This window comes from Haliotis rufescens, unplaced genomic scaffold (assembly GCF_023055435.1).
Source record: "Haliotis rufescens isolate VD_foot unplaced genomic scaffold, xgHalRufe1.0.p SCAF_21, whole genome shotgun sequence".
In the NCBI taxonomy this organism is placed as follows: Eukaryota; Metazoa; Mollusca; class Gastropoda; order Lepetellida; family Haliotidae; genus Haliotis; species Haliotis rufescens.
The window spans coordinates 1,894,171-1,921,606 of NW_025963902.1; the positions used below are offsets into that span (position 1 = coordinate 1,894,171).

At 41.5% G+C, this 27,436-nt stretch overlaps 3 protein-coding genes across 3 annotated transcripts in view; all 3 read left to right on the forward strand.

Moving 5' to 3' along the window:
- Nucleotides 1-27,436, forward strand: part of LOC124116448 (sulfotransferase 1C2-like) — a 56,031-nt gene that overhangs the window by 17,659 nt on the left and 10,936 nt on the right. The gene's annotated exons all lie outside the window — the stretch shown is intronic.
- On the forward strand, nucleotides 1,424-15,032 carry LOC124116447 (sulfotransferase 1C2-like). Its single transcript, XM_046477784.2, has 6 exons — nucleotides 1,424-1,690; nucleotides 5,535-5,713; nucleotides 6,311-6,634; nucleotides 10,006-10,109; nucleotides 10,945-11,131; nucleotides 12,738-15,032. Exons 1-6 carry the CDS (start codon nucleotides 1,677-1,679, stop codon nucleotides 12,845-12,847), a joined length of 918 nt encoding a protein of 305 aa, XP_046333740.2. The 5' UTR covers nucleotides 1,424-1,676; the 3' UTR covers nucleotides 12,848-15,032.
- On the forward strand, nucleotides 15,697-26,844 carry LOC124128666 (sulfotransferase 1C2-like). Its single transcript, XM_046492096.2, has 6 exons — nucleotides 15,697-15,841; nucleotides 16,878-17,056; nucleotides 17,546-17,869; nucleotides 19,455-19,558; nucleotides 20,247-20,439; nucleotides 26,447-26,844. The coding sequence occupies exons 1-6, from the start codon at nucleotides 15,828-15,830 to the stop codon at nucleotides 26,554-26,556; spliced, it is 924 nt and encodes a 307-aa protein (XP_046348052.2). The 5' UTR covers nucleotides 15,697-15,827; the 3' UTR covers nucleotides 26,557-26,844.

The following is a 27,436-nucleotide window of genomic DNA, read 5'->3' on the forward strand; positions in this document are numbered from 1 at the left end:
AGCTTCTTGTGAGGACTCAAACGGGTAAGCGTTGGTCCCAAATAGTATATAGCTTCTTGTGAGGACTCAAACGGGTAAGAGTTGGTCCCAAATAGTATATAGCTTCTTGTGACAAATACAACGGGTAGGATTTGGTCCCAAGTATTATATTGCTTGTTGTGAGGACACACACAGGTTAGAATACTTCTGAAGTTACGTATGTCAGTTATATCACAGTGTGGAAGATTGATGTTGGAGGAAAGCCCGGAGTGATGCAGGTCTCAGTCGTTTACCACTTCGGTGAAACCCACGAGCACGGGTATGGTGCTGACAAACCTAGAAACATAATCGGGGCGAACCGGGACTCGAACCCACAATCATAGGTTTCTGGCGTGCCCAAGGAACGCAACTCTGCACAGCGAATCGCGGCGCCTTAGACGACTGTGCCACCCGTGCCCCCTACAGTGTGGAAGCTTGATGTTGGAGGAAAGCTTGAACTGATGCAAGGCCCAGACATTTAACACACTAATGCAACCAACAAGCAGGGCAAGGTGCAGACAAACCCAGAAACATAATCAGGGCGACCTGGGTTTCGAACCCACAATTACAGGTACTGCCACGCCTTAGGGACACAGCTCTTCACAGCCTCTACTGGATCACCCGTGACTCCCTTTGAAGTTTGAACGTCATCTGCTACTAATACAATAAACCAAACGCTTTAACGCAAGATTTCAGTTTTATTGCGCATTCATATCAATCAAGTCCAGAATGGCATACATGTCCCCCTGAAGAAACAAATAAACACGTTAACATCATTGTTACGATCATGGGAAGCCTGTTTAATGTTTTGAGGTGGGTCTTTTATCGCCAGGCTATACCAAGTGAAGCAAAATAGCACAATTAGTGGGGAAGCAGTCGGACATAATTATTGTGGGAAGCAATCTGGCATAATTAGCAGGGGAAGCAATCTGGAATAATTAGTTGTGGAAGCTCTCTGGTATAACTAATTGCGGAAACAATCTGGCACAATTAGAGGGAAAGCAATCTGACATAATCAGTATTGGGAAGCAGACTAGCATATGTAGCGCTGGGGAGTGGGGAGGAACAGTTTGGCAGAATTAATGGGTGAGCCAATCTGGCATACGCCCTACTTACTATATACTTTCCCCTTCTGAGGTGCTTGCTGAACATTTGCATGGTGTAGCTGCGTTAGCCTCCGGTGATAATTTATGCACATAATATAAACTTTTTTTGCGAAAAAAGTATGAATGAAAAATAAATATACGTGTTCTAAGTGACCACATCTGATCTATAGGGCCGTGGCTATATGCCAGCTTGTGAGAAATGGACGTTTGTTGATATGATCTTATGATAACAGTCGCAACACAACATGTACAACAAACAGTACATCCTTTATCGCTTTACCACTCTGATAGTGTGGGTACCAGACTGAACAAGTCCACGCCAGCAGTGCTCGACACAAACAGTATTATGGCTTAACACAGAGGATTGGGACACTGGTTTGGACGCTTCCTTCTTTGGTTTGTCGACCACCACATGCTGAATGAGTCGTCAGTATATGCATTGTATCGTCACGTGACTAGGGTAAATGCGTGGTCACGCGCTCGAAGTTCGGTAAGAAGAAGACAGTTTCAAGCGTCCATCCAACAAGGACTGATTATCAAGGACTGAATAACATGGACAGACAGCAGTAAGTATATATTCTCCTCAAATAAGCCTCAGCGTTAATGCAATGATTTTAATTAGTTAACACCATACATTCAAGATTCAAGATTCAAGATTCTTTTTTCAGTATTTTGGGCCATGTGGCCTAGAGTACAATTACAATTACAATAATTGCTGCGTCCCGTGATGTCGGTAAAATAAATACAAGTAGTCTTATTTCACATTAAATAAATGATTTAAGTATAAGGCCAAAGCCTTTACAATGTCGATATTTTTGGAGTTGAGTAGATTACATAAACTGTGATTATCATGATGGACATTGGATAACTAAGGCAAATAGTGGTTTCTGGCAGAAGAATATTTTGAACATAAAAACAAAACATGAAATTCATCCTCTAATTGCCTTCATTTACAATGGGTACATAGAAATAAACTTAAGCCTTCATTTGTATGTTTTGACTTTCGTAGCATGTTAATCTTAAAACCGTGTAGCGATATTCTGAATTTACAATATGCTCTCCTGAGTGATTTATTCGTGAGATTATTTCGTACGTGACAGATATTTTTTTATGAGGAAATAGAGTCATGCCACTCTTGAGAATACATATCACTCAGCCTTTGTTTTATTTTTAGTAAAAATAGATTTACATCGCCAATTTGTTGAGAGATCCATACAAATGAAAAGCCTGAAGAAAACAAAATATATCTTACATCAGACACCCAGGTGTGTTTATCATTATCATCTAACTGTTTAAGTAGATTGTAACATTGTTTTGGATATCGACATGGGTTCATACGTAGAAATCTCAACCAGTATTTAAGTACCCTTATTTTGCTAAACACGAATATATTTAATCGCCCAGTTTCACCAAGAATAGCTTTATTAGAGGCATATTTTCCGATACAAAGATAGTTTTTAAAATAGGACGTATGTACTTTTTCTATACATTCATAATATTTTGCCCCCCAGATTTCAGCCCCATAGAGTAATATAGGAGCAATCTTACAATCAAACATTGTACAAGCTGTTTCGAATGTTATATAGCTATTTCTTTTAAAAGCATGATAAATGGCTCTAGTGGCTTTAGAAGCTTGTGATGCTAAGCTTTTACAGGCCATTGACCAGATTAGCCTTGAGGAGAAAAATACTCCAAGATACTTGTAGTAAGTGACAAGTTTTACATTTATAGAACCAAAGGACCATTTTTCATTTTTTCGTATAATACCACCGTTTCGGAATACAATTATTTTTGTTTTATCAAGATTCACACTTAGGCCCCAGGTAATGCAAAATTTTCTTAAGATATCTAATTGTCTTTGTAGACCAATAACTGAATATGAGAACATAGTCACATCGTCGGCAAAAAGTAGTAGAATAATATCTTCAATACTATCTGAAACAAACACACCATGGCAGCACGTTTTGTAAATATCAGTTACAAGCTCATTAATGAAGAAGATAAACAGAAGTGGGCTTAAGATACAGCCTTGTCTTACACCGGAGCTAGTCGTAAACAAATCTATTTTACCTTTGTCTGTTTTTACACAAGCCTTAACAGCAGAATACATACTAGCTAAGACATTATACAACTTGCCATGGCAACCTTTTTGTAAGAGCATATATGATAATTTTTTCCTTTCCACAAAGCCAAAGGCTTTCTTGAAATCAATGAAAGCACAATAAAATCGCCCCCCTCGCTTTGTTAAATATTTAGTACAAAGGGCCTGGAGTGTGAAAATGTTGTCTGTTACTGAATAGTTGGGTCTGAATCCAGCTTGTGCTTCATGTATTAAATCGTTTATATCCATCCATGATCGTAGTCTTTTTTCAAGTATTGACGTGAATAATTTCCCAGTTGCATTTAGCAGGGATATTCCTCTATAATTGTTTGGGTCAGAGGTAACACCAGATTTATGTATAGGTAGTATAAGTCCAATGTTCCATGCTTCAGGGAATATACCGGTATCTAATATTTTATTAAATAAAGGTCTCAAGTATTTAATAAGAATTGTTTCTGAAAGTTTAAACAAATTCTGGAGGGATTCCATCTTCACCAGGAGATTTCCCGAGTTTTAATCTTTGTAACGCTTCAGCTACTTCTTCATCAGCAATGATATCTGATATCAACTCATCTGTAATGGGTAAGCTATCACAATTATCACAAGAGTGACTGTCAATGAATTCATTTACAAGTACATTAAAATCTTCATTCACTTCTGTTTTGTTAGAGTTTAACAAATCTTTAAAATATAACTGAAGATTATCAGGAGATATTGCACATTTAGTGTTTGCTACATAAAACCCGTTTAAGGGTGTTCCAAAATGTTTTACAATTACCATGTTTTGCAGCATCTTTCAAATCTTCAACTATTTCACCATCAAATTGTTTCTTTTTCTGACCACAGCATATTTTGAATTTTCTTTTGGCTGTAACATATTTTTGCAAATTTTCATTTCATTTGAACTGCTTAAATAAATTAAGATACCTGTAATTTACCTTACATGGCAATAAACGTATTGGGTAGATGTTCGGTTGACGAGGCCCCCATATCCTGATAACATGCATTCGGCTAATCTCGGCTTAATCCATCAGAGGCAATGTAGGAGATTGTAGTATTTCATGAACCTGCCATGTAGGCAAAGGGAGGTTATCGTTAACTTAACCCTCGGTCACTTTGGATGCAGAGAGGTCTCCTTGCATTCAAGTACGCTCTAAATCAAATTACCACTACAACCACTCTTTCAATGTTGTAAGACGCCTGGATCACTTGTCGGTGTGATCGTTGTAATGCTCAACGGTACCTTCCGCTGGCAATATGAGTTCATGAGGACATTCGTGTATAATATTCGATAAGGGACATGGTTGTTTATTACAGGAGAGGTGAGGTGAAACGGGGTTTAAGGCCACGTCCAAGATTATTGCACTTATATGTATAGGAGAATGTCCGTAATCTCGCGATTATTTTTGTACGTGAAGCTTGTTCTAGGCCGTTCGGACTTTCTCCTACTTAAACAAAGTTCGATCAAGTTAATGTCCCAAACTAATCTTCAAGTGATGTTCACCACTATACTGTGCTATACTATGGGAGGGTGACGGCTCTTGTTTAACTATGGGAGGGGAACCTTTCAAGGAAGACTATGGGATGATTTAGTCCCCATATTCAAACTATTGGAGTGTTAGCAAAATGATTGCGCCTACCCAACTATCATTAAAGTTCACGTAACCTTGTTTTAAAGTGACGTGCATGCACGTGTGTGTGTGTTTGTGTGGCTGCTTGTACTTGTCCGGACTCTTGCCGATTTATAGTGCTAGCCCAATGAGATATATTATGCCGCGGTTTAACATGAATACCCCACTCAGATACAGTAAACTGATTCCGAGCCGACCAGTCCTTGTTTTAGCCCTTAATGCCGAGCGCCAGACGGGGTAACAACAAGTAACATTTTTTAACGTCTTTTGGTATGACGCGGCCGGGGAATGAACCCCGGACCTTCCGCTCTCCGGGCGGACGTTCTACCACTAGACCACGGAGGCGGTCCTATTATAGAGGAGGTGAGTGGGGGTTGGGGTGCTGAGATCGTTGTTAGGACTGTATTCATGTCCAACCCAACCCACAAATACACGTAGCATTTTTCAATCAATAGTGAATAAGGTTCAAATTTATTTCATTTGTCTTTGAGGCCAGGATCCACGGGTTTGGAACGCAGGTTTACCATAATTATGATCCTTGGTTTGTAAGCACTACACCTATTCCCGTTGGTGTCACCAATCACCTGACGTCTAAGACCTGCTCTCACATTCAACCGTGATATAACCCGTAGTGTTCAAAGTAGCTTCAAACCTAACTCACCCACTCATCCTTCACAGAACTCCCGAGATTCTGGACTACCGGAATGAAAATGGTCATGGGTGGTACTTCTACATAAATGACGGCGTCCTCCGGGATGTTAGCACCAACCCTGAGGATGATATGGAAATGATCCGAAATGTTCAGAAGTTCGAGCTGAGGGACGATGACGTCATCATAGCAGCATATCCCAAATGTGGTAAGAACCTGAGATATACAATTTACGCAAAAAATATTTAAGGCATGAGGTTCAGTGTGTGGCAAAACCCCTAAAACCCCTAGAAACTCGCTTGTCAAACAGACGAACACGTTCACCCATCCATCTCTCATCGACCATCTTTCTTAACCTCACCTGGTTTATGAGGTGTACTCTGTTCATATGACGACGTGCTATCACGTCATGCTGTACTCATGAAGATCCGGGGTAGAATAGGTCTTCAGCAACCCATGCTTGCCGTAAAAGGTGACTAGGCTTTTCGTAAGAGTCGACTAACGGGATCTGGTGGTCAGGAACGCTGACTTGGTTGATGCATGTCATCGATCCCAATTGCGTGGATGATGTATGTCATCGTATCCCATTTGCATGGATCGATGCTCATGATGTCAATGACTGGATTGTCTGGTCCAGACTCGATTATTTACAGACCGCCATCATATAGCAGGGATTATGCTGAGTGCGGTGTTAAACAACAACGAAACAACATAGCATGCTGGCTTACACAGAAATACCTTTCAAAGAGGCGTTTAACCCATCTCACTCCAATGCTGTGATTTATCCTTACCCTTATACTTCCAGGTACCCACTGGTTGTGGGAAATCGTCACTATGCTCAGGACCGGTAACTCCGAGTACCACAAGAAGAAGAAGGTGATCGCCATGTTAGGGATGCCGAAGTTCGAGCGGGCAAATGAACTTCACTCCCCGCGGGTTCTAAACTCACATCTTTACTTCCGTCATCTCCCGGAGAAACTGGCTGAGAAGCGAATAAAGACAATCTTCATCATGCGAAATCCAAAAGATGTCAGCGTATCTTATTATCATCATGCCTGCGGACTCACACAGCATATTTGCTTTGACGGGACGTATTCAGAATATCTGGATCTGTTTTTGGAAGGAAAAGGTGAGACAAATGTTGATGCTATTAAGTCACATCAAGCCTCATGATAATAACAAAGCCTGACGGTTTAATAAGGTTATTACCATACATGTGTATTTGTATAATATTCTAATGGCTGAAATGGGTATTTTAACATTTAATTTAAGTAAAGAAATAATATAAGACATTTACACTAAATCTCTGCAGCAATTAAACCCGACACACTTCACGGTGGCACAGTCGTCTACGGCGCCGCAATTCACTGTGCAGAGTTGTGTACATGGAGCACCGCAGATTCGGGGATCGAATCCCGGTTGTCCCAAGTCTGAACATATATATTTGTGATACAAACAAACTATTCCATTAAATGGAAAAGCGGCTCCATTGAGATAGTGGATTAAGAGACCAATAGCACATGTAGCGGGGATAGATGTGCTGGAGTCAATTTGAATTTGTGAGCACATTCTTTAACCATCAGAGTCCGGGGTTCGATCCCCAGCCGCATAATACCAAAAGACGTTAAAAGATGGTACTTGTTGTTACCCTGTCTGGCGCTCGGCATTAAGGGGTTCAAACATGGTCGGCTGGGAGTCTGTATACTGTGTCTCAGTGGAGTATTCATGTTAAACTGCGGCATGGTATCTCAGTGGGCTAGCACAAAAATCGGCATGAGTCCGGACTAGTACAAGCAGCCACACACACAAGTGCATGCATGTCGCTCTATAAGTGCAATAATCTTGGACGCGACGTTATACCCCATTTCACCTCACCTATAAGTATCAGATAAGGGTTGAAGTGAGGCCTATTCTTTGACCCTGCCTCTTTTCAAGCTCTGTCCTTTATCAATGGATTCTGAGCCTGTGAAAAATCTAGACTTGCTTCTCTTAGGCATATAACATTACCATACGCGCTGGGCGGAAGGGGAAATAACATGGTTCAGGACTGTGAGACATACAAGCTCAAGTCGAAAAAAGGATGCACAATGGCAACATCAATGGAGTGTATCTGTGATGGCGGATTGTTGAAGTGTAATTTTTCCCAAGAGGAGGTTGTAGTTGCTATCGTTAACTTTAACCAGCAATGTCTGAATGTGGGTTTAAATCCTGATTTCTGTGTTGTGAGTGTGAGTTTTAACGCACTAACGCGCTGCGCTGCGCTGTCTGAATGAGGACTTTAACTCTCAAATGTGCTGCTGTCTGAATGAGGGTTTAAACTCTCCGGCGTGCATCCTGTGTATACCTGGCGAAACGTTCGCACGTGCTGCGGTCTGAATGTGGGTTTAAACGCTCTCACGTGCTGCCGTCTAAATGTGGGTTTAAACGCTCTCACGTGCTGCGGTCTGAATTTGGTTTTATTCGCTCCCACGTGCTGTGGTCTAAATGTGGGTTTAAACGCTCTCACGCGCTGTCGTCTAAATGTGGGTTTAAACGCTCCCACGTGCTGCGGTCTGAATGCGGTTTTAAACGCTCTCACGTGCTGCGGTCTGAATGTGGGTTTAAACGCTCTCACGTGCTGCCGTCTGAATGTGGGTTTAATCGCTCTCACGTGCTGCGGTCTAAATGTGGGTTTAAACGCTCTCACGTGCTGCCGCCTGAATGTGGGTTTAATCGCTCTCACGTGCTGCCGTCTAAATGTGGGTTTAATCGCTCTCACGTGCTGCCGTCTAAATGTGGGTTTAAACGCTCTGGCGTACTGCTGTCTGAGCGTGGTGCTGACATGCTTTGATGTGCTGTGCTGTCTGAATGTGGGTTTTGATACTCCGATGTGCTGCGCTGTCGTAATTTACAAGTTTGAAGGACTGTCGGCCTTGTTCTACACATATTCATTTTTATACATATATACTAGCCACATAAAGAAACTGTGCACGGAGAAAATATATTCTGGATTGAAATACAACACAGCAAGAACAAAATGATGCAGACGCTGTAGCAGCTGAATGATCGGACCATAAGAAAATGTCAACGAGACCTGAACAACATCTGTTACGATGACGTCAGAAGATTAAAATGGAGTAGGGGGTCAAAAGACAAAGTCACAAAGTCAATAACGGGTATGACCAACCTGTGCGTGATTCACAGCAGTGCATCGGCGACGCATGGAGTCCACCAAATGGGCATGGAAGGCCTGGGGAATGGCCTGCCATATCCTCCTCAAATCCTGTGCCAAGTCACGGACGTTATCTGGAGGATGTGGAAGACGACGCAGACGGCGCTCCATTTCATCCCACACATGCTCTATTGGGGAGAGATCTGGAGAATTTGCAGGCCATGGCAGTAACATGACATTGTTATGGTGAAGGAAATCCATTGCGACCCTAGCCGTGTGAGGACGAGCGTTGTCCTGTTGAAATGTCAATCCCTGGCCATGACGTTGACGGAAAGGAATGACCACAGGCCTCAGAATCTGATCTCTGTAGCCAACACCGGTGAGATTGCCCTGAACAACCACCAAAGGGGTTCGGTGCCGTGCTGTTATCCCACCCCAAATCATCACAGAGCCACCTCCAAAACGATTCCTCTCCACAATACAGTTGCGTGCATAACGTTCCCCCAAACGCCGGTAGACACGTTGGCGCCCGTCACTGTGGGAAATGTTGAACCTCGATTCATCTGTAAAGACAACATTTCTCCAACATATTCGAGGTTGGCGAACATGATTTCGACATCATCTTAGACGGTTGACTCGATGACGGTATGTCAGGATGGGACGTATGGCAGGGCGTCGTGGTCGAATCCCGTACTGACGTAGACGATTCCTGACAGTGTTGGGATGGATACGGCGCAGTCCAGGAATTGTCTGGGACGTCCTTACTGCCGTTTGGAACCTGTGTCGGAGATGTGTTACTCGAATCCATCTGTCCTGTCTTGGCGTCGTTACTCGGGGACGTCCTGAACGTGGGTGGTCGGCAACGTCATTTGTGTTCTGATAACGCCTCACCAATGCCGATATCGTGTTACGATGGCATTGGAAATGTGTTGCGACCTGTTGTTGCCTCATTTCCGCTCGGATCATTGCAATGGCTTCATGACGCTGTGCAGCTGTCAATCTTGGCATGATTTGCTTGTGATATGCTTGTGTCTGAGAAGTTTTGAATTTTTGAATGACCACAGATCATGCTTTCCAAAGAGACAGCGAATTTTGAGTTGCACATGCTGTGTACAGCTGCACAGGATGCACGTGCAGTAACACATTGCACGTCCATAGGCCCCACCAATGACGTCATATCGCATGGCACGTGCATGAGCGTTTGAATGTCTCCAATAGTTGCTGTGTTCAAACCTATATTTCATATATGGACGGTGTGCCCTTATATCTATATTTTCTCCGTGCACGGTTTCTTTATGTGGCTAGTGTATGTTTATGAAGTTTGATATATAATTATTTCAATATTTCAGCTAGAGGTGGTGGTTATGTCGACTACCTGAAGGATTGGCAGAAAGTGAAACAGGACAACCCGGACTTGCCTATCTTAACATTGTTTTATGAAAACTTGAAAAAGGTTTGTATGTTTTTTGTAGTTTAAGAACAAGATGACATGTGTCGACAAGATGTCTTGTCTTGCAAGTACACACTTAAAAGAAGTGTCTATGAAGACATGTAGCCCATAAGTATTGACATTGTTCACCTGGGTACGTTTATATAAACTAACAGGCAACAGAAACCTCAAACAAATCGAAATTCGCTTAAATTGCGCCCCTATGTTCCCTGTGCATGTCATCTGTTGTGAGGTACCTAACCACATGATAAATGTAACAGGGCGTGGAGTCATCCAACAGATGCTTGCTGACGGGGTAAACCTCTTTGGTCATGTGGACAAGGCGTCCGACCTCGTATTAGAAGGTCCGTGGTTCGAATCCCATCACGGGACTTGGAAATTTTATGGCCGCTACATAAATATAATATTACCCATGACACCCGTATCAAATGCAATACCATCGGATACCTTCTTCATTTTTAGTCACCATCAAACATGAGTCTACACTTCCTGTTGCCTGTCAGTTTAGACGTATAGGCGAACGTTTTGTGGTTTTGCTTGAGTCACATGTAGTTATACTTTATTAAATAGTTTTAGCTTTAGTATACAGGATCACAGCTTCCGGTTGTGTCAATATCTGGTATATTTTGAGAAATAGATTGGATGGGTGTACCAATCTATCCCCCGTCTCGATCCGAGTATGGATAGAATAGGACGGCTATTACGCCGAAGCCTTGGTCCTATATATTTCTTTTTTTAAATGTGGGCCATTTCACCGAAGTGGTAACGCCTAGTTTTGCTAAAGCTGCTGGCCACGACATTTGGTGCGGGTTAACAACCCTGAAGATTGTGCTTTTAGGATCCTGTTAAAAACATCAAAACGGTTGCCGACTTCATCGGAGAGTCAGTCACTGATGAGCTCTGTGAGCAAATAGCGGAAGCGTGCAGCTTTAAGAAGATGAAGGCTGCAGACACGGAAGTGAAGGAGGCTTTTGGTAATTCGTCCGATATCTGGAAAGAAAGTCACAAAGGAATGTACAGAAAAGGTGAAGTTAATCTAAGGTTTTTCATTATCTTCCTCGTAAATCAAGTGACGAGCCGGGATAGAGTAGGTCTCAGATACTATGTTGCTTGGTGTGATGACACACACGGATTAGAGGAAGTACCAAGAATTATATTTTGTGTTTTGAGGACACACGGTTAGAGTATGTTACATGTATTTTATTGCTTGCTGTGAGGACACACACGGGTTAGGATAGGCCGAAGTATCATATTGTTTGCTGTGTGGACACACGGGTTATAGTAGGTCCCAAGTATAATATTGTTTGCTGTGAGGACACACAGATTATAGTAGGGCCCAAGTATAATATTGCTTGTTGTGAGGACACACAGATTATAGTAGGGCCCAAGTATAATATTGCTTGTTGTGGGGACACACGGGTTATAGTAGGGTCCAAGTATAATATTGCTTGCTCTGACGACACACGGGTTATAGTAAGGCACAAGTATAATATTGCTTGTTGTGAGGGCAAACACGGGTTAGAGGAGGTCCCAAGTAATATTTTGCTTGATGTGAGGACAAACACGGGTTATAGGAGGTCCCAAGTATTATTTTGATTGTTGCGAGGACACACTCGGGTAAATACTACGCCTCAAGTTGTATATTGCTTGCCTGACCGGGACCCGGACCCGGACCCGGTTAAAACAGGTCACCATGCTATTGCAGAAACGATTTCAGGTAAAAACATGTGTTTTGAAGCAGTGGCCTAAAATATCCTGTCTCAAACATTGTTGATATCGTGTCTCAAACATGGTTGATATCCAGTCTCAAATGTGATTGAAATCCTGTCTCAAACATTGTTAGTCCTACTTGGACTTACGTATGTATTACTTACTTAAGATCTTACATATGTATAACTAACTTTAGGACTTACACATGTATTACTTACTAAAGGACTTACATATGTATTACTTACTTTAGGACTTACATATGTATTAATTACTTAAGGACTTACATATATGTATTAATTTCTTTAGGACTTACATATGCATTACTTACTTAAGGACTTACATATGTATTATTTACTTAAGGACTTACATATGTATTAATTACTTCAAGACTTACATATGTATTACTTACTTGAGGTCTTACATATGTATTAATTATTACTTCAGGACTCACTCTTTTATTACTTAAGGACTTACATATGTATTAATTACTTCAGGACTTACTCTTGTATCACTTACTTAAGGACTTACCTATGTATTAATTACTTAAGGACTTACATATGTATTACTTACTTAAGGACGTATATATGTATTAATTGCTTAAGGATTCACATATGTATTACTTACTTAAGGACTAACATATGTATTACTTACATAAGGATTTATATATGTAGTACTTACTTAAAGACTTACATATGTATAACTTACTTAAGGACTTACATATTAATTAATTATTTTGGACTTACTCTTGTATTATTTACTTAAGGACTCTCATATGTATTACTTACTTAAGGACTAACATATGTATATAACTTACTTAAGGGCTTAAGGACTTACTCATGTTTACTTACTTAAGGACCTAATTATATAATCATGTATTACTTACTAAAATATCTAAGGATTCATGTCCTGTTATTGTTTCAGGTGAAGTTGGTGATTGGAAGAACTGGATAACAGTTGCTCAAAACGAAAGATTTGATGACGTCATAGACCGAACGTTTGAGGGAACAGGCATTGTATTCACGTATGAATAGCTGACGGATTACAGGCTGATCATTTAAATATATGGTGGAAACTAAATACAAAATAACATTTATATGTATCAAGCACATATCTATGAATATTAATGTGTATGTTGCATGTCAATGTCAAACAGTGGACATGTGTACGAACCTTTGTATTGTTGACACTGACACCATGGTAAGGTGTGGAGGAATCAACCAGTGTTGTCACAAGATGGGTGTGGATGAGTGAGTGAGTTGTGTTTTAAATATATTTTATTGAAATATATTGTCAAGGGACTTGACAAAAGTTATCCAACAAAATTAATGTGGCCCTTCCCCTGATACATATATACAGATTTTTAAATATATGCATTATATTACATAGTGACAAACAGGGATTCACATACACACAAAAAGAAACGCACAGGTAGATCTTTAGTAAATTTATTGTACCCAATAAAGTCGATATATTTAATTTAATATCATAGATACAAATATGAAATTTTGGAGCTCGATAGTCACATGTTGTCGTTTCACAAAGGCATTGAAAACTGTTCATTGTCATGTGACATAAGGCCACAAGAATGCGCTGGACTCAATATCTCGTGTGACCGCCCCGGGCAGCAATCACGGCTCAGCATCTCCTCGGCGCTGACTGGGTAAGTGTACGAATTGTCCTGTAGAATTCTGCGCCATTCTGCTTGTAGCGCGTTGGCCAGTTGTGGGAGTGTCTGCGGCGTGTTCTGACGTTGGCGTACATGTCCATCGAGTTCATCCCAGAGGTTTTCGATTTGGTTGAGATCTGGAAATCTCGACGGCCAGGGTAAAGCGTTGATGTTGGCATTATGAAGGTAGTCTACCGTGACATGAGCTGTGTGCGTTGGAGAAACTGTGGAAACAGCTTCCTCTGGCAGTCAATGATTGGAAGAAGTTGAGGTTGAAGAATGTGATTCATGAAGCGATTTGCTGTCAAATGTCCCTGAACCACAACCAAGTCAGATCTCGTGATGTAGGATATGGCTCCCAACACCATGACACTACCGCCACCGGAATTGTCGAATTCACTCACACAATGTGGGACAAAACGCTCATTTCGACGACGATAAACACGTTGTCTTCCATCTCGCCGGTAGAGAAGCAATTGCAATTCATCGCTACATCACACTTGTCTTCAGTTTCTCAAATTCCAAGGCTGTAAGGTATGGTACCAACGCAAGCGTCGCTGTCGATAGATCCGTTGGAAAACAGGGACGATAACTGGTCTTCTGGGTCGGATTACAGCCTCGCGAAGATGGTTCCTGACAGTCTGGTCCGATATCTTCCTCAAACCAGGGATGGGTCCTGCAGTCTCCGTAGCTGTGGCATGGCGTAGGGGGAGCAGTCGAATGTAGCGATCCTGTACATGTGCAGGGGTGGTGATTCATGGTCGGTCGGTTCTCGGACGGTCTGCAGTGGAATTGAACTGTGTGTGTGGTCCCAAACGCGGCAAATGGTTGACGTTGAAGTGGCGTGGAACAGAAGACTCCGATTCCCCTCTTGGGATACGTCGTATGGCGATGTTCCGCCCGGCAGCACGGAGTCTCGGCATTTTCGAACTTGAAAAATGATGACAACTGAATGACAAATTATTATACCACGAGTTACGAATGCCATAACTCGCACGTGCATTTTGCTTTACTGTTTTCCTCCATGGCATTTTTGAACAAGTGTGAAAACAATGCCGTTTAAGACACTGCAAATCGACAAAGGCTGAGTTTTGACGCACCGTTTGTCTAATATCAGGCCACCAAAATTTTCCAATAACATATCTCCAATTTATATACCGGATTTTTTGTGTCGTCAGTTTCAATGAACCACATACTACCTGTGCGTTTCTTTTTTAGTATTATATTGCATGTACAGTGACACTTAACACTGAGTGAGATTTCTCAGTTCGCTATACACGTCACTAATTAGTGATAGATGGGGTTGTCGATGATCAGATATCAGTTCGCTGTATCCGTTAGTTCGCTGTAGAGTGTTCGTTATATACGTAAATTTTATATGATATTATATTGGAGATAAATCGGGGATTTTTTAACAGTTCGTTGTATCCGTTTGTTCGCTATATCCGTGTTCGTTATGTCCGTGTTCTACTGTATTTAGAAATGTTATGGAAGGACATTTTGTTACTGTTGAGCATATGTACACGAGAAATAAAGTATATTTATAATAATTATTGTTTTTACACGTATATTAATATCATTACAGAGTGAGCTAGTTTGCTTTGAACAGTTTTTCTGTTTTGTCTCCTTTGTGGTCGCTTCATGTTGGAGAGGACAGCTCGAACTGATGAAGGGCCTGGACGTGTGCTACATTGGCGAAACTGAGAAGCGCTTGCCAGGCCCTAAAACATAACTGGGGCGACCAACAGCACCCACACTACCACCCTCCCACCGCCTCCGTGGTCTACGGGTAGAGCGTCCGCCCGGAGAGCGGAAGGTCCGGGGTTCGATCCCAGGCCGCGTCATACCAAAATACGTTTAAAGATGGTACTTGTTGTTACCCTGTCTGGCGCTCGGCATTAAGGGGCTAAAACAAGGACTGGTCGGCTCGGAGTCAGTATACTGTGTCTGAGTGGGGTATTCATGTTAAACTGCGGCATGGTATCTCAGTCAGCTGGCACTATAAATCGGCATCAGTCCGGACTAGTACAAGCAGCCACACAAACACACACACGTACATGCACGTCGCTATATAAGTGCAATAATCTCGGACGCGACGTCAAACCCATTTCACTTCACTTCACTACCACCCTCTCATCGGTGTGCATTAAACTAGGTGACTGTCTTAACGCAACAGTCGACCGAGACCAGTTTAACCCACAATCATACAAAGGACAAAGCACACTGAACGTTGAACGAGTAATCAGTGTCACGTGACTATGATGAAAGCGAAGTCACGCGCTGTCGGACGTTCTGTCAACAAGGAAGCCAGTTTCAAGCGTTCGTTATAACTAGTACTGATTAACATGGAAAAACGACAGTAAGTATATATTCTCCTCAAGTAAGCCTCAGCGTTAATGCATTGATTTTTATTAGTTAACACCATACGCGACGATAAACGTGTTGGGCAGATGTTCGGTTGACGACGCCCCCATATCCTGATGACATGCATTCGGCTGCCCTCGGCATAATCCGTCAGATACACTGTACGTACGGGTGTGAGGTGCGGGAAAGTATCTCATATACTTGTAGCTAGGCAAAGGGAGGTAATTGTTAATTTGAAATCGTTTATTGGTTCTCAAACTGTATCCCAACCACCGCTACGACTACTCTTTTAATGCTGTAAGACGCCTGGGAAACGGGTCCTATCACCAGTCAGTGTGAGCGGTATAATGCTCCATGGCGCACCTTCCGCTTGGAGTATGAGTGGATAATGAAATTCGTGTTTAAAGCTCGATATGTTTTCTAAATGTGACAAATAGTATGTTTTAGCAATTCATGTATGTCGGGTGAGAAAGCGAATTGGAATTATGTAATGATTGTTTTTGCATCCGTTTAGGCGTGTTTTGTTGTGATTAGGTTGCCGAGAGAAGGTACTAGCATGGGAAAATACAGCTACAATCAGCTCGGTTGTATCACACTCAGTTCAAGAATTTAGAACTTGTTGAAGAAAAAAGAAAATTTCTGCAGAAAATAGAAAATTTCTGCTGAAACGATGTCATTTCAGGTCTACTTATTATTCATTTTGTTATGTTATCAACGTACAATACATTTCTTTGCGAAAAACACATAACTTTAAAGAGGGGGCAGTATTGGCACTCAGTTGTCTATGGCGCCGCAATAGACTATGCAGAATTGCGCCCCTTGCGAGTGCTAGGATCCGCGGGTTTGGAACCCAGGTTCATAATAATTATGATCGTTGGATAGCACATACCATTCTCGATGGTGGCACCAATTAGTAAACGTCAGTAACCTGCGTCAGGTTTGCTCACACATTAAACCAAGGTACAACTCATTAACGGCGTTAAAACCGACTCAGCCACTCACTCAACCACTCACGCACTCATCCTTCATAGAACTCCTGAGATTCTGGACTACAGGAATGAAAATGGTCATGGGTGGTCCTTCTACATCAATGACGGCGTCCTTCGGAGAGTTGTCACCACCCCTGAGGATGATATGGAAATGATCCGAAATGTTCAGAAGCTCGAGCTGAGGGACGATGACGTCATGATAGCGGCATATCCCAAATGTGGTAAGAACCTGAGATAGAAGATTTACTCAGTAAGTGATTTTAAAATGAATAATATGATTTCAAGAGTGTGACTGAATGTTGTTCAACGCCGAAGTAAGCATGTCGGTCAGTGTGGAAACACGAGATAGACGATGTACTCAATAAATGATTTCAAAATGAATGATATGATTTCTAGTGTGTGAACGAATGTTGTTGAACGCCGCAGTAAGAATGTGGTTTAGTGTGGGAACATGAGAAAGACAATTTACTCAATAAACGATTTAAATACGAACAATTTGATTTCTAGTGTTTTGAGGGAATGTTGTTTAACGGCGCAGTAAGCATGTGAAACAGTGTGAGGCAAACCGAAACCTTAGAAACTGTCACGCCATGCTGACGAACACGATCACTTATCTATCTACTCTCCGCGAGCAAAGTTACTTAACCTCCATTCAAAGAGGCGTTAAACCCAACACACCCACATAATGCTGTCTATTCCGATCCCTCCAGGTACCCACTGGTTGTGGGAAATCGTCACCATGCTCAGGGCCGGTAACTCTGAGTACCACAACAAGCCGAAAGAGATCGCCATGCTGGGGATGCCAAAATATGAGCGAGCAGATGAACTTCCCTCACCGCGGGTTCTGAACTCGCATCTTTACCTCCGCCATCTGCCGGAGAAACTGGTAGAGAAGCAAATTAAAACCATCTTCGTCATGCGAAATCCTAAAGATGTCAGCGTATCTTATTATCACCATGTCAACGGACTCAAACAGAGTCTCGGGTTTGAAGGAACGTATTCAGAATATCTGGATCTGTTTCTGAAAGGAAAAGGTGAGTAAAGATCCAATTAAGTCATATCAAGCCACTGGTTGTGGGAACAAACGGCATGTATGTGTTTATAATAATCTAATACCAGATATGCTGTATTAATGTGATGCTTAAAGAAGTCAACAATTGACATAATTTTCTTCAGCAAATAATCCCAATACAGTTCACGGTGGCACATTCGTGTCACGAAATCGAAATCCGGTTTGTAAACTGTCGTGCACGTTTCGGTCGATTGCAAGATTTGCAAAGAATGTACACCGCCAAGTCGGCGTCGGCGTCGGCGTCGGCGTCGGCGTTTTCATGATTTTAATCAAGAATCTCACGTGATTTCATGCACTTTGCGATGTAAGACCCGTTTTGTCACAATATAGATCTTGATTATTCATCAGATCGACTTGACTGGGCGCCGCCATTTAGTTTGAAGCAATTGCAAGTGATACAAGAGGTGGAATCTGATTGGCCAATAGGAGGGGCACAGAAGGGACCCAACTCGTAATAACCACTGGTGGCGCTACGATCGAGCCAAGAAATTCCAGTCTAGTTCGAAAAGGGTGGAAACTGGACAGTCAGTTCCCACCTCGGTAAGATGAGTCGTTTTAGACGCCACAATTCGTTGTGCATAGTTGAGGCCCTTGGGCACTACCAAAACCTAAGAACGTGGGCTCGAAACGGTTCACCCTGATTATGGTTCAAGCATTGTCAGCTCTAAACCCGAGCTTGTGGATTTTACCAAAGTGGTGGACATCTGAGACCTGCATCTCTACGGACTTTCTTCCCACACTCTAACGTCCTGCAGCCTGAATGTGGGCTTAGCGTTCTTACATGGTTCGCTCTCTGAATGTGTAATGTGATTCTATGTAGCATCGCTGCTTCAGTGTGTACCTTCTTGTGTTTCTGTTTGTTTGTTTGGTGGTTGTTTAACGCAACACTCAGCAATATTCTATATGACGGTGGTCTGTAAATAATTGAGTCTGGACCAGACTATCCAGTCATTGACATCATGAGCATCGATCCAAGCAATTGGGATACGATGACATGCATCAACCAAGTCAGCGAGCCTGGTCGCCCGATCCCGTTAGTCGCCTCTTACGACAAGCATAGTCGCCTTTTACGGCAAGACCGCCCCCGTGGTCTAGTGGTAGAGTGTCCGCCCGGAGAGCGGAAGGCCCGGAGTTCGATCCCCGGCCGCGCCATACCAAAACACGTTAAGAAATGGTACTTGTTGTTACCCTGTCTGGCGCTCGACATTAAGGGGCTAAAACAAGGACTGGTCGGCTCGGAGTCAGTATACTGTGTCTGAGTGGGATATTCATGTTAAACTGCGGCATGGTATCTCAGTGAGCCAGCACTATAAATCGGCATCAGTCCGGACTAGTACAAGCAGCCACAAGGTATATAAGTGCAATAACCTTGGACGCGACGCTAAACCCCATTTCACCTCACCTCACCTCACCGTTTATGGGAAGCAGGGGTTGCTGAAGACCCATTCTAACCTGAATTTTCACGGGTCCGGCCTTGTTGACAAACGCTATTATGTACAAAATAGTATTTTGAAGTTTTATATAAATATATATGTCAAATGTTTCAGTCAGCAGTGGTTGTTATTTCGACTATCTGAAGGATTGGCAGCAAGTGAAACAGGACAACCCGGACTTGCCTATCTTAACATTGTTTTATGAAAACTTGAAAAAGGTTTGTAATCTTCATCGTTTAAGACCAAGATGGCCTGTATCGACAAGACGTCATGGTCTGCTAAGTATACAGTTAGAAGATTGATTTGTATTCCATCATTATGTTGAGTGAGTGAGTGAGTGAGTATGGTTTTACGCCGCTTTTAGCAATATTCCAGCAATATCACGGCGGGGGACACCAGAAATGGGCTTCACACATTGTACCCATGTCGGGAATCGAACTCGGGTCTTCGGCGTGACGAACGAACGCTTAAACCACTAGGCTACCCGACCGCCCCCTCATTATGTTGAACTTGGTACATCTATATACACTACACCGGGCAAAAAAAGTAAGCACTTGAAAATTCCCACTTTGAAATGGTTACTCCAACGTGACGCCATGTCCATGTCATCTGCTGTGAGATATACTCATTGATATTAGGTATGTAATATCGCCTGTGATACCCGAAGCAAATGGGAAATTCACTGGCGAATAACAATTTCTTGTTTGTTTCAATGTTGGCCACCATCACACACGGGGATGTACTTTTTTTTTCCCCGGCAGTTTTGATGTTGAATGGGGAAACGTTTTGTGTCTTCACAATTTAGCAATCATGTTATCTTTGGAAGATATGTCACCACTAGTTTAAGGGTAGAAGCTGGCCAAAACATTTGGCTGGACGGAATAACCCTGATGGTTTTCATTTAAGGATCCTGTTAAAAACATCAAAGAGGTTGCCGAGTTCATCGGCGAGTCAGTCACTGAAGAACTATGTGAGCAAATAGCAGAGGCGTGCAGCTTTAAGAAGCTGAAGGTTGCAGCCACGGACGTGAAGGAGGAATTACCAAATGGCAATCGGTCAGAAGTCTGGAAGGAAGGACACGAAGGAATGTACAGAAAAGGTGAGATTAATGTGAGGTTTGCCATTGTCTTTATTTGAATCGTAAATCACACGACCATCCGAGTTGAAGAAGGTCCCAAGTATTTTATTGCTTGTTGTGAGGACACACACGGGATAGAGTAGGTCCCTAGTATTATAATGCTTGTTGAGGGGACACAAACGGGTTAACTCGTGAAGATTCCGGTTGAGAATCGATCTACAGCAACCAAAGCTTGTAGCAAGAGACTAATGGGATTGGGTGGTCAGGCTCGGTGACTAGGCAGATGCATGTCATCCTATCCCAACCGCGTACACAGAAGATCATGAGGTCAATCATGCATTGTATTGCTTGTTGTGAGGACACATATGGATTAGGGCCCGTGAAGATCCGGGGTAGAATAGGTCTTCAGCAACCCATGCTTGCCGTAAAAGGCGACTATGCTTGTCGTAAGAGGCGACTAACGGGATCGGGTGGTCAGGCTCGCAGACTTGGTTGATGCATGTCATCGATCCCAATTGCGTGGATCAGTGCTCATGATATCAATCACTTGATTGTCTGGTCCAGACTCTATTATTTACAGACCGCCGTCATATAGCTGGAATATTGCTGAGTGCGGCGCTACACAACAAACAAACAAACAAACAAACAAACATATGGGTTAGAATAGGATACAAGTATTTTATTGCACGCACTGGTAAGAATAGGTCCAAAATATTATATAGCATTTCATGAGAACCATCTAACCAGTAGAGTTGGTCCAAAGTATTATATTGCTTGTCGTCAGGATACACACTGTTTAGTATAGGTTACAAGTATTATATTGCTTGTCGTGAGGACACACACTGTTTAGTATAGGTTACAAGTATTATATTGCTTGTCGTGAGGACACACACTGTTTAGTATAGGTGCAAGTATTATATTGCTTGTCGCGAGGACACACACTGTTTAGTATAGGTTACAAGTATTATATTGCTTGTCGTGAGGATACACACTGGTTAGTATAGGTTACAAGTATTATATTGCTTGTCGTGAGGATACACACTGTTTAGTATAGGTTACAAGTATTATATTGCTTGTCGTGAGGACACACACTGGTTAGTATAGGTTACAAGTACTATATTGCTTGTCGCGAGGACACACACTGGTTAGTATAGGTTACAAGTATTATATTGCTTGTCGTGAGGATACACACTGTTGAGTATAGGTTACAAGTATTATATTGCTTGTCGTGAGGATACACACTGTTCAGTATAGGTTACAAGTATTATATTGCTTGTCGTGAGGATACACACTGTTGAGTATAGGTTACAAGTATTATATTGCTTGTCGTGAGGTTACACACTGGTTAGTATAGGTTACAAGTATTATATTGCTTGTCGTGAGGACACACACTGGTTAGTATAGGTTACAAGTATTATATTGCTTGTCGTGAGGATACACACTGGTTAGTATAGGTTACAAGTATTATATTGCTTGTCGTGAGGATACACACTGTTTAGTATAGGTTACAAGTATTATATTGCTTGTCGTGAGGATACACACTGTTCAGTATAGGTTACAAGTATTATATTGCTTGTCGTGAGGACACACACTGGTTAGTATAGGTTACAAGTACTATATTGCTTGTCGCGAGGACACACACTGGTTAGTATAGGTTACAAGTATTATATTGCTTGTCGTGAGGATACACACTGTTTAGTATAGGTTACAAGTATTATATTGCTTGTCGTGAGGATACACACTGGTTAGTATAGGTTACAAGTATTATATTGCTTGTCGTGAGGATACACACTGTTTAGTATAGGTTACAAGTATTATATTGCTTGTCGTGAGGACACACACTGTTTAGTATAGGTTACAAGTATTATATTGCTTGTCGTGAGGATACACACTGGTTAGTATAGGTTACAAGTATTATATTGCTTGTCGTGAGGACACACACTGGTTAGTATAGGTTACAAGTACTATATTGCTTGTCGCGAGGACACACACTGGTTAGTATAGGTTACAAGTATTATATTGCTTGTCGCGGGGACACACACTGGTTAGTATAGGTTACAAGTACTATATTGCTTGTCGCGAGGACACACACTGTTTAGTATAGGTTACAAGTATTATATTGCTTGTCGTGAGGATACACACTGTTTAGTATAGGTTACAAGTATTATATTGCTTGTCGTTAGGATACACACTGTTCAGTATAGGTTACAAGTACTATATTGCTTGTCGTGAGGACACACACTGGTTAGTATAGGTTACAAGTACTATATTGCTTGTCGCGAGGACACACACTGGTTAGTATAGGTTACAAGTACTATATTGCTTGTCGCGGGGACACACACTGGTTAGTATAGGTTACAAGTACTATATTGCTTGTCGCTAGGACACACACTGTTAAGTATAGGTTACAAGTATTATATTGCTTGTCGTGAGGATACACACTGGTTAGTATAGGTTACAAGTATTATATTGCTTGTCGTGAGGACACACACTGGTTAGTATAGGTTACAAGTACTATATTGCTTGTCGTGAGGACACACACTGGTTAGTATAGGTTACAAGTACTATATTGCTTGTCGTGAGGACACACACTGGTTTGAATAGGTTACAAGTACCATATTGCTTGTTGTGAGGACACACACGGGTAAGAATAGGTCCAACGTATTATATTGCTTGTCGTGAGGATACACACTGTTCAGTATAGGTTACAAGTATTATATTGCTTGTCGTGAGGATACACACTGTTGAGTATAGGTTACAAGTATTATATTGCTTGTCGTGAGGTTACACACTGGTTAGTATAGGTTACAAGTATTATATTGCTTGTCGTGAGGACACACACTGGTTAGTATAGGTTACAAGTATTATATTGCTTGTCGTGAGGATACACACTGGTTAGTATAGGTTACAAGTATTATATTGCTTGTCGTGAGGATACACACTGTTTAGTATAGGTTACAAGTATTATATTGCTTGTCGTGAGGATACACACTTGTTAGTATAGGTTACAAGTATTATATTGCTTGTCGTGAGGACACACACTGGTTAGTATAGGTTACAAGTACTATATTGCTTGTCGCGAGGACACACACTGGTTAGTATAGGTTACAAGTACTATATTGCTTGTCGCGGGGACACACACTGGTTAGTATAGGTTACAAGTACTATATTGCTTGTCGCGAGGACACACACTGTTTAGTATAGGTTACAAGTATTATATTGCTTGTCGTGAGGATACACACTGGTTAGTATAGGTTACAAGTATTATATTGCTTGTCGTGAGGACACACACTGGTTAGTATAGGTTACAAGTACTATATTGCTTGTCGTGAGGATACACACTGGTTAGTATAGGTTACAAGTACTATATTGTTTGTCGTGAGGACACACACTGGTTTGAATAGGTTACAAGTACCATATTGCTTGTTGTGAGGACACACACGGGTAAGAATAGGTCCAACGTATTATATTGCTTGTCGTGAGGATACACACTGTTCAGTATAGGTTACAAGTATTATATTGCTTGTCGTGAGGATACACACTGTTGAGTATAGGTTACAAGTATTATATTGCTTGTCGTGAGGTTACACACTGGTTAGTATAGGTTACAAGTATTATATTGCTTGTCGTGAGGACACACACTGGTTAGTATAGGTTACAAGTATTATATTGCTTGTCGTGAGGATACACACTGGTTAGTATAGGTTACAAGTATTATATTGCTTGTCGTGAGGATACACACTGTTTAGTATAGGTTACAAGTATTATACTGCTTGTCGTGAGGATACACACTGTTCAGTATAGGTTACAAGTATTATATTGCTTGTCGTGAGGACACACACTGGTTAGTATAGGTTACAAGTACTATATTGCTTGTCGCGAGGACACACACTGGTTAGTATAGGTTACAAGTATTATATTGCTTGTCGTGAGGATACACACTGTTTAGTATAGGTTACAAGTATTATATTGCTTGTCGTGAGGATACACACTGTTTAGTATAGGTTACAAGTATTATATTGCTTGTCGTGAGGACACACACTGGTTAGTATAGGTTACAAGTACTATATTGCTTGTCGTGAGGACACACACTGGTTAGTATAGGTTACAAGTACTATATTGCTTGTCGCGAGGACACACACTGTTTAGTATAGGTTACAAGTATTATATTGCTTGTCGTGAGGATACACACTGGTTAGTATAGGTTACAAGTATTATATTGCTTGTCGTGAGGATACACACTGTTTAGTATAGGTTACAAGTATTATATTGCTTGTCGTGAGGATACACACTGTTCAGTATAGGTTACAAGTATTATATTGCTTGTCGTGAGGACACACACTGGTTAGTATAGGTTACAAGTACTATATTGCTTGTCGCGAGGACACACACTGGTTAGTATAGGTTACAAGTATTATATTGCTTGTCGTGAGGATACACACTGTTTAGTATAGGTTACAAGTATTATATTGCTTGTCGTGAGGATACACACTGGTTAGTATAGGTTACAAGTATTATATTGCTTGTCGTGAGGATACACACTGTTTAGTATAGGTTACAAGTATTATATTGCTTGTCGTGAGGACACACACTGGTTAGTATAGGTTACAAGTACTATATTGCTTGTCGCGAGGACACACACTGGTAGTATAGGTTACAAGTATTATATTGCTTGTCGCGGGGACACACACTGGTTAGTATAGGTTACAAGTACTATATTGCTTGTCGCGAGGACACACACTGTTTAGTATAGGTTACAAGTATTATATTGCTTGTCGTGAGGATACACACTGGTTAGTATAGGTTACAAGTATTATATTGCTTGTCGTGAGGATACACACTGTTTAGTATAGGTTACAAGTATTATATTGCTTGTCGTGAGGATACACACTGTTCAGTATAGGTTACAAGTATTATATTGCTTGTCGTGAGGACACACACTGGTTAGTATAGGTTACAAGTACTATATTGCTTGTCGCGAGGACACACACTGGTTAGTATAGGTTACAAGTACTATATTGCTTGTCGCGGGGACACACACTGGTTAGTATAGGTTACAAGTACTATATTGCTTGTCGCGAGGACACACACTGTTTAGTATAGGTTACAAGTATTATATTGCTTGTCGTGAGGATACACACTGGTTAGTATAGGTTACAAGTATTATATTGCTTGTCGTGAGGACACACACTGGTTAGTATAGGTTACAAGTACTATATTGCTTGTCGTGAGGACACACACTGGTTAGTATAGGTTAGAAGTACTATATTGCTTGTCGTGAGGACACACACTGGTTTGAATAGGTTACAAGTACCATATTGCTTGTTGTGAGGACACACACGGGTAAGAATAGGTCCAACGTATTATATTGCTTGTCATAAGGACGCGCACTGGTTAGAATAGGTCAAAGTATTATATTGCTTGTTGGGAGGACACGCACGGGTTAGAAAAGGTCCAAGTGTTATATTGCGTGTCGTGAGGACGCGCACTGGTTAGAATAGGTCAAAGTACTATTTTGCTTGTTGGGAGGACACGCACTGGTTAGAAAAGGTCCAAGTGTTATATTGCTTGTCATGAGGACACATATTTATAAGAAATCGCTGTCAAAAGCCGGGTCAATTGTACGATTCCCATTACCTAAATGCTCTCCATATTCGTAACATAAAACGTTTTGAAAGTTATACTGAGGCCTTGACTTTTGCAACCTTGATTAAACATATCCCGAGTAAGGGCCCTATGACGCGTTTTGAAATCTTGGTAGAAAGAACAAGCTCGATCGTGTCTCAAAACTTGTGAAATGTAACCCAAAAGCCTGGAGCTGCAGGAATATTGCTCGACATAAAGGGAAAGTTGACTATTGGAAAGTTGTGGATAGTGTTTGTGGAGAGGGCAATGTTCCAGTATACCTGCAGGGCCATGGCATATATTACTTGCTTGAGGACTTAAGTACTTACTCGTGTATTACTTGAGTACGTACACATGTTTTTACTTCCTTAAGGACTAATATCATGTACCGTTATTGTTTCAGGTGAAGTAGGGGATTGGAAGAACTGGATAACAGTTGCTCAAGACGAAAGATTTGATGACGTCATAGACCGAAAATTTGAAGCAAAAGGCATTGTTTTCACGTATGAATAGCCAACAAATAACGGGGTGATCATATTTATATGTTCTTGATGAAACTAAATGCCAAGTATCAGTATTATTTGTCAAGAGCCGAACCCACATTCAGAGGATACTATTAAACAAGTATATATGCAAGGCGAAGAATGGTGCCTAGGATGAATGGGCAACCAGTGCCCCCAAACAGACCAACTGAACTACTGAGTATTATACTGCATGTTTTAGAAATGATATGGGAGACTGTCTTATTTTGTCACTGTTGATTATATGAATGCGAGAAATAAAATATATTTATTCTTTATTCTTACACGTCTATTATTGCAGGGTAATATGATTGTAATGCGAGTGAGTTACGCCGCTTTGAACACTATTTAAGTTATATCACGGTGTGGCAGTTTGACGTTAGAGGAAAGCTGGTGCTAATGCAGACCCCAGACAGGGCAAGGTGATCACAACCCTAGAAACATCACCAGGGCGACGTGATACTCGAACCAACGATCATAGGTACGGGCACGCCCAAGGGACTCAACTCTTCACAGCCCCCAAAGGACCCGTTGAAGTTTGAACTTCATCTGCTACAAATACAATAAACCAAACGATTTAACGCAAGATTTCAATGTTATTGCACATAAAGATCAATCAAGTCCACAATGACATACATGTTGTCCTGAAGAAACAACGCTTGAGCAAGAGTCGTATGAGGTTCTTTGAAATTTTAATGGAAAGAACATGCTCTATTGTACTTCAAAAGTTGTGACATGCAGACACCAGAGGCTGAAGCTGCTAGAATATTGCTCCGGGTACAAATGTTCTACCTCTCTGGATGACCACACTCGCCCTGTAAGTCGCTCGAGCTGCCTTTTATATGCTCTTGTCCTCTTGGAATATTCCTCAA

Bases quoted from the DNA above. Each gene is read 5' to 3' on its own strand.
- LOC124128666 (XM_046492096.2), top strand. The intron at 17,057-17,545 runs GTAAGAACCTGA...CGATCCCTCCAG, and splicing joins AGCGGCATATCCCAAATGTG to GTACCCACTGGTTGTGGGAA. The intron at 17,870-19,454 runs GTGAGTAAAGAT...CAAATGTTTCAG, and splicing joins TCTGTTTCTGAAAGGAAAAG to TCAGCAGTGGTTGTTATTTC.
- LOC124116447 (XM_046477784.2), top strand. The intron at 5,714-6,310 runs GTAAGAACCTGA...TTATACTTCCAG, and splicing joins AGCAGCATATCCCAAATGTG to GTACCCACTGGTTGTGGGAA. The intron at 6,635-10,005 runs GTGAGACAAATG...TCAATATTTCAG, and splicing joins TCTGTTTTTGGAAGGAAAAG to CTAGAGGTGGTGGTTATGTC.